The sequence below is a fragment of the Borostomias antarcticus genome (assembly GCF_949987555.1).
Source record: "Borostomias antarcticus genome assembly, chromosome: 14".
NCBI lineage: Eukaryota > Metazoa > Chordata > Actinopteri > Stomiiformes > Stomiidae > Borostomias > Borostomias antarcticus.
Window position 1 is genome coordinate 22,451,964 of NC_140247.1, and position 8,265 is coordinate 22,460,228.

General features: G+C 44.8%; 1 protein-coding gene across 1 annotated transcript; it reads left to right on the forward strand.

Annotated features, from left to right (window-relative positions):
* Window positions 1-808: 808 nt before the first annotated feature.
* Window positions 809-7,702, forward strand: LOC311317645 (ADP-ribosylation factor-like protein 3; the record flags this gene model as incomplete). Its single annotated transcript, XM_084448726.1, has 6 exons — window positions 809-826; window positions 3,306-3,449; window positions 5,391-5,507; window positions 6,798-6,848; window positions 7,034-7,219; window positions 7,655-7,702. The coding sequence occupies 6 exons, from the start codon at window positions 809-811 to the stop codon at window positions 7,700-7,702; spliced, it is 564 nt and encodes a 187-aa protein (XP_084304852.1).
* Between the last annotated feature and the right edge of the window lie 563 nt (window positions 7,703-8,265).

Consider the following 8,265-nt stretch of genomic DNA (forward strand, 5'->3'; position numbering starts at 1 on the left):
CTGGTTATCTAGTTTAGTTAAATAGTTATTTTGCTAAGGGACTCTAGTAGATAGTTCAAGAGATCTAACGTTAGGGTTTTTCTGTTCCAACTATGCCAGATTTTGTTGTTAGTCTGTTGGAAAATAAATAAAGACACATTAAATGACTATCTTTCTTCAACTGTGTGTGTATGTGTGTGTGTTTGTGTGTGTGTGTGAGAGAGAGAGAGAGAGAGAAAGTGTGTGTGTGAGTGTTTGTGTGTGTGAGAGAGTGTGTGTGTGTGTGTGTGAGAGAGAGAGAGAGAGAGAGTGTGTGTGTGTGTGTGAGAGAGAGAGAGAGTGTGTAAGTGTTTGTGTGGATCAGGGAGGCTGTGTGTATAGTGTCCTCAGTAGCAGGTGGCTGAGGGGATGATCCAGGTAAAGCCCCAACACAGCGGGGGGAGGGGGGGGGGGGGTGGAGGAAGACGAGGGCTAATTCTGGCCTCCTAATCCTAGTCCCCCCCCCCCCCTCCCCCCAACCCCACAGCAGTGAACAAAGCAAGGAAGACAGCGTTACAACATCACACACACGCACATACTTGAACGTCCAGCTTGTTTACTAGGCGGAGCAGGAGGAAGCAGGTTTCTCTGGCCTGACTTCCAGGTGACTTGGATCGTTAGCGTACCCGTCGGGGATCATAAGCATACCCGTCAGGGATCGTTAGCGTACCCGTCGGGGATCATTAGCATACCCGTCAGGGATCGTTAGCGTACCTGGCGGGGGACTCCCCTGGAGAATGTAGCCCCCCCTACCGCAGCCTCCCAGAGTCTCCAGACACCGCTCACCACGATGGGGGAAGCTCCAAAGGTAGGTGGCCTGATCAGGGAGATGGAGGGCAGGCGGTACCTCACACCGTCCCCCATGGGCCACGCCCCGGGGGCCACTAGCTGGTAGAGTCACACTTGTAGGCGTTGGTAAATAGTGTAAAGCTAATCATGGCCTCTCATGGCTGGACTGCTGTGCGGATGAACCGATGGCCAGGTCTCCTATGGATTGTTTAACTGTTGCTAAATGTTGGTGTGTGGTTGAGGAGAAAGATACATTTCAACGTCCAAGTTCAGGAATATGGAAAGGTGTTGCTCAATATTGATTGTTGCTGAATGAACATCGGTTAGTGGTTGGCGTGCGTGTCCGTGCGTGTGTGTCTGTATTATTTCTATTTCATTTCATATTTCATTTTCCATACATGATGTAGCCCATTATTGGATTATGCCCTGGGAGGAAGTGAGTTATGAGAGGATAACGCAGACAGGATGCTTCCCTTTACCCCCTGAAGTCTGCCTGTTTTCTATAGCTCACTCGCTCTCAGTGCGTTATCCCACTCACAGTAGATCACGGCTAACCTGATAAAGTCATTCATGCGTACAGGCATGTTGTAAACTGTGTTTAATGTGAAATTATGCTATTAGAAATCATAACTTAATACAGTGCATACTTAGGGATATGTAGCCTAGCTTAAATCTGCTAAAATCCACAGAGAAAAGGCGATAAGCATATGTACAAAACAAATCAAGCTTTATTTATTTACCCAGTAGAGGACAACATTGATAGCAGTTTCTTAATAACGCAGTTACATTACATTAGTCATTTAGCAGACGCTTTTTTCCAAAGCAACTTAATAATAATTACATGTAATGTAGGAAGTCAGTGTATTGCTACTCACCAGAACTCACAAGTGCATCTCTAATCATCTTTCTAAAGAAGTGACTAAGAGCATAATCTAGTGCTAAAGCCAAAGTGCAAGAGTAAACAAACTAAAAATAGTATAGGTGCTTCCCATGCTTAAAATGTTACTCTTCATTGCAATTACAGTATAGCATACCAAACAATTAAATATGACCAAAAAAAAGCAATCCAACAGCAACAATATCGCTGTTATCATTAAACCAATTCACAGAACCACAAACAAGCATTGCAGTTCACAAAGCTTTCCAGTCATGTATCACTTCAGGACTAGTGAAAGAGTACAGCGCACAAACACCTTCTTCTTCTTCTTCTTCTTCTTCTTCTTCTGCTTCTTCTTCTGCTTCTTCTTCTTCTTCTTCTTCGTGTGGAAGAGGAGGATGTAACTTTGCCTTCTGAAAGCATTCATGGTGACTACATGAGGAGAGTTCTAGGGGGTGTGGGGTGAGCATGTTCCGGTCAGGTGGGGGGAGGGGGGTACTTGGGTGCCCTGCTGGCACAGAGCAAACCCCGTAAATGCACGACTGTTTGTACAAACACACCACGGGCACCACAGGTGTATATATGTATATAGGTGTATCATTTGTATTACTTTTTTTTTGCTTGGTGCCCTTGGAGTCTTGGTGTCCCTGGGCACACCCCAGTGCCATGCTTACAGGAATTACACTGTAGCTTCATTGTAGGGACCCAGTGAGTTACTCTAAAATGACCTTAGTGGTTAAATATTTCTCAAAGGATTCATAGTCACTTACCGTAAGAGCGTTAGGGTTTCTCTGACAAACACCCCACCATCTGCGCCCCGGGCTGATGTAACAGTTTGGTTGGGGGGCGCATTATAAATAAAAATAACATAACATAACATAACTTTGCCAGTAGCAGGCGTGAAGTAATACTGCTAATAGTCTTGAAACACTTTTCACTCCATCTTTCAAAAGCAGAATGCAGAATGCCTTTGATGGTCCTACAGTATAAAGGCCATGCCGTGTGTGTGTGTGTGTGCGTGCGTGTGTGAGTGTGTGTCTGCGTGCGTGTGCATGCGTGTGTGTGTGTGTTACTGTACATAGTTTTGCTTTTTTCATTAGTTTTTATTTTATATCGTTTTAACTTTTTGTTTTCAATTTCAGTTTAGTTTTTAAAGCAGTTTTTAAAGCAGGTTTGCTAGTTTAGTTTAGTTTGAATTCTTTGAAAATGTTTAGTTTTAGTTTAGTTTATCTTCTGCGCTACCCTCGTGAGACAATCCCGATCTCACGAGCTCATGTTGTTTCACTCCGTGCAAAACAAACCATCTGGTGCACATCAGGTTACCTCTGCGCAGGGGCACAGCAAAAGAAAAATGGAGGATAGATATCATATCCACCCAAAATACTAGGCTTATGTATGCAATGAAAAAGATTAAAACTAAGGACATTTTCTCAATAATTTTTGTTTATTTTAGTTAGTTTTGTAAACACACAATACAGTTTTAGTTATAGTTTTTTTGTAAAACCTAGTTTTTATTTTTATTTCAGCTAACTAAAATGTTTTTTCACACCTAGTTTTAGTTTTTTCGTTAGTTTTCGTAAACTATAATAACCTTGGTGGGTGTGTGTGCGTTCCCCAGCAGGGCTTGCTCTCGGTCATCCACAAGCTGAAGGGAAGCGCGGAGCAGGAGCTGAGGATCGTCCTGCTGGGTCTGGACAACGCTGGCAAGACCACCCTGCTGAAGAGCCTGGCCTCGGAGGACGTCAGCACCATCACGCCCACTCAGGTACACACTCGCACGCAGGCACGCAAGCGTACAAACACGCACACACACGTGCATGGATATGCACGCGCCGCACACACAGACACACACCTTTACAGTAGGTCGTCATTTACAAGATCCCATCGTCATCAACAATCCCATCTTCACAGGTTTTTGAGAGAATCAGACTTGAACACATCCTTTCTCTCTTTCATTCACAGACCAGGGAGGATGGTAGAGAGTTTGGCAGACGAGGGCATAACCTTTGGGGGGGGTGTGGGTTCCTGGTAGCAGGATTCTCACACCCAGACTGTAGGAGATAGCAGTAACCCTTGTTAAGGGCTTTCCCAGGGCGGGATTCAAATCCACAAACTCCTGCTTGTGAGGCGGACGTGCTGACAGTTACGCCAACAGGGACGTCCCTCTTGGAGGGACTGTTAGCGCTCCTGTGAGGAGTGAGTTTAACCAACCGCTACCACTACCTGGGAGTCACGAGGACACTAATCACTCAGCTACACAAATACACAAATACACACACACACACACACACACACACACACACACACACACACATTCTCTTTCTCTGTCTCTCGCTTGTTCTCTCTTCTCTCTTTCTATCTCTCTCTCTGTCTCTCTTCTCTCTCTTTCTCTCTCTTCTCTCTCTTTCTCTCTCTCTTTTTCTCTCTCTCTCTTCTCTCTTTCTCTCTCTCTTTCTCTCTCTGTCTTTCTCTTCTCTCTCGTCTCTCTCTCTTCTCTCTCTTCTCTCTCGTCTCTCTCTCTCTCTCTCTCTCTTCTCTCTATCTCTCTTTCTCTCTCTTCTCTCTCTTCTCTCTCGTCTCTCTCTCTCTCTCTTCTCTCTATCTCTCTTTCTCTCTCTCTCTCAGCTCATCTCCTGGTCTTTATCCTCATAATCGGCTCAGAGAGCGGTGGAGAGGAGGGTGCGGAGGGGGGGGGGGGGGGGGGGGGGGGGTAACAGGGTAATGTTATTACACAATGCTATTACACAATGTTTACACCTGCTTAACCAGATGGAGGGTTGAGGCCCGCCCAGGATAGCACAGAACTCCCCCTCCGTCTGACGGGAAAACACGCCCGGTCAAAATAGCATCATGGAACTGGAAGTGCTGAGATCACACCTTTAATCCCAGGCCTGTTTTATCGTTGCTAATTCCAGAGTCCGGTTTCAGTTTGGAGTTTAAGACCAGCGCGTAGCAGGATGAGTGACAGGGCTGCGTCATGTGTTAGGGTATGTTAGGGTACACTAACAGGACAGGGTCGTTACGGTGTGTGGAACGTTAGGGTGTACTAGTCTGACTAGATGTAGGTTTTGGGAACCAGCCTCGTCATGCCCAATCACACCAATTCATGCGGTCGGCCAATCAGTGAACCAGGTTAAATCCAGATCCCTATCTGCGTGTTCCCGTTTTAAAAGTCCCCTTCACTACGTGCTCATACTGTATATATATATGTTTACGCCATTTGCTGTCTAATAGGGACATCCTTGCATGTTTCCCCACCGGTTATGTGTTATATATTGATTTCCCTCCCTATTTCTGAGGGGTATTGGTCCAGCCAGGTCTTTCTCCAGTGTGGAGAGACTGTAGGTCTGGCTATGCGGGACTAGGTTATACTGTACTAACAGTACAGGAAGGTTATGGTATGTCCATTGTGAGCCAGGGTGGGTTGGGGGCTTTGGATCCAAAAGGCTTCTTCATATCAAATGTTATGCAAAATGATTTCACTTGATGGAATCGAAAGGGAATTGACCTTAACCTTTGTGTGACCTTTGTGTGACCTTTGTGTGATTCTTTTTTTAGACTGTGTCTGGATCGGACTGATGTGCTGTTCTAACCTATAGGTGGTCTGTGTGTGTGTGTGTGTGTGTGTGTGTGTGTGTGCATTTCCGTGTGTCTGTCTGAGTGTGTGTGTGTGTGTGTGTGTGTGTGTGTGTGTGTGTGTCCTCAGGGATTCAACATTAAGAGCGTGGCCTCTCATGGCATGAAGCTGAATGTCTGGGACATCGGGGGCCAGAGGAAGATCAGAGCCTTCTGGAAGAAATACCTGGAAAACACAGACCTACTGGTGAGACGCACAGAAACACATAGAGATCAGGTACAGCATAGAGATCAATGCACAGACCAGGTACAGTATAAAGATCAATACACAGACCAGGTAAAGCATAGAGATACATACCAGGTACAGTATAGAGATACATACCAGGTACAGTATAAAGATCAATACACAGACCAGGTACAGCATAGAGATCAATACACAGACCAGGTACAGCATAGAGATCAATACACAGACCAGGTACAGTATAGAGATCAATATACATACCAGGTACAGTATAGAGATTAATACCTAATTTTTCCACCTTAGAAACAAAGCTAAAGTAAGGCCATTTATAAAAAAAAAAGATTTATGCTTTTATTTCAAGCCGACTCGATTACTGTAATGCACTCTTCACTGGCCTCCCCCAAAAATCACTGACAGACTTCAGCTCATTCAAAATTCTGCAGCCCGACTATGAACAAAAACCAAGAGGACAGAGCTCATTAGTCCAGTCTGAGCTGCTCTGCATTGGCTTCTAGTAACATTTAGAGTTGATGTTAAGGTCCTCCTCCTTATATACTAAGCCCTTAATGGGCGAGAACCGAACTACATTGCTAACTCCCTTGTCCACTACGTGCCTCCAAGAACACTGCGATCATCCACTGCTGGATTACTAGAAGTTCCCAGCAACAGTCTGAAGAAGATCGGGAGAGCAGTCTTAGTCAATTATGGCCCAAAGCTATGGAACACAATACCTATAGATATCAGGGAAGCCAGCTCGCTGAATAGTTTTAAAAGAAAGCTAAAAATGTATCTCTTCACTTTAGATTTTAACTAGCTCCTTTTGCAGTTGTGGGCTACTGCACTTTTCTTTCTTTTTTAATGTACATCTCCAGTACAACATTTTATTAAATGATCGTTTTTTTACACTGTATTTTACTTGATTTCTTATCTTTCTTTTATTGTGTTTTATCGTCCATATTATTTTCCTTTTTTTTTGGTTGATTTTGTCTATTTTTATGTGAAGCACTCTCTTATGCATGCACATTCTTTGTTGTAAAGCACTTTGAGCTGAATTTATTTGTATGAAAGGTGCTAGACAAAAAATTTTAAATTATTATTATTATTATTATTATTATTATTAGTAGTAGTAGTAGTACATCTGGTCAGATGATTGATTGATTGATTGATTGATTGATTGATTGATTGATTGATTGATTGATTGATTGATTGATTGATTGATTGATTGATTGATGATACTCTTGGGTAGATGTGTGGAATCCGCTGTGTTCTATAAGCGTCTGGTTTCTGTTGTTCCAGATCTACGTTATAGACAGCGCTGACAGGAAGAGGTTTGAGGAGACGGGACAGGTACGGGACCGAGGGGGCGGGACTCAACCTTGACAACGTCCGAGCATGGACAGCTGGCGGCCCGATTTATTTATTTACAAAAATGACACTTCTGAGAACACGCTGTCTCTTTGGTGTTGGTTTGTGTGCGTGTGTGTTTGTGTGCGTGTGTGTGTGTTTGTGTGCATGTGTGTGTGTGTGTGTAGGAGCTCTCAGAGCTGACAGAGGAGGAGAACCTCCAGGGTGTGCCAGTGCTCATCTTCGCCAACAAGCAGGACCTGGCCACCGCCTCCCCGGCCAGCGACATCGCCGAGGGCCTCAACCTCCACACGTACCGAGACCGCCAGTGGCAGATCCAAGCCTGCTCCGCCGTCACCGGGGAGGGGGTTCAGGTCAGGACCCCGTGCGCAACCCCGGTCCAGACCGGAGACATCAGGTCCAGACCGGGGCAGTCTGCAACCCTATAGCCTACAAGAGGGCCTGACCTCTACAGTTCATGACCCTTTGGTCAGGGCCGGACCAGGCCAGCTAAGCCGCGCCCTACTTGAGGGGTGTGGTTAAACCGTTCTCATGATGCCGGCTTGTAGCCAGCTTGTGACAAATAAAAGGAATCTTGAGTCAATCTTTTATCTAATGACTATAATGATACGAGTGTTGACTTAGACTGAGTATAAAATGAACTGCATTCAAACAGGTGATACCACCTTTTCCCATCAACAACCTGGCTGAGCTGTGAAGTTAGAATAGACTATTATTCCTGCTACCTCTGCTACACTTCCTGGTATACCAGGCTGATTTCCTGTCCCTGTCTCTTCATCTCCTCACAGGACGGAATGAACTGGATATGCAACAATATGGTGAACAGGAAGAAATGAACTGGATATGCAACAATATGGTCAACAGGAATAAATGAACTGATGAACATGGCAGGAAGAAATTACCCACCATTCATTCTCTTCCTGCTGTCTACCGGGACAACACCTTTATTTTTAAAGTGTCGGGTAATGTTTTGTTTTATTACTGCAGTGTTTGTGTGTGTGTGCGTGAGAGAGAGAGTGTGTTTGTGTGTACAGTATATGAGAGAGAGAGTGTGTGTGTGTGTGTGAGAGAGAGAGAGAGAGAGAGAGAGAGAGAGAGAGAGAGAGTGAGTGAGTGTGTGTGTGTGTGTGTGTGTGTGTGTGTGTGTGTGTGTGTGTGTGTGTGTGTGTGTGTGTGTGTGTGTGACGCAAGGGATTCGGTGAACATTGTGAAGTGTAGCCTTGCACTACAACATGCTGCACCAAGGAGACCAACCCCAAATCTGAATGAATCAGCTGTTTTCTTTCATGCCATCATTTCAGAATAACCACATAGTTAATTACCTACTGTACAGTAGCTATGTGGTTATTCTGAAATGAAATTAACTCTAAATGGCTTTTAGGGTCTGAATTGTATGTCC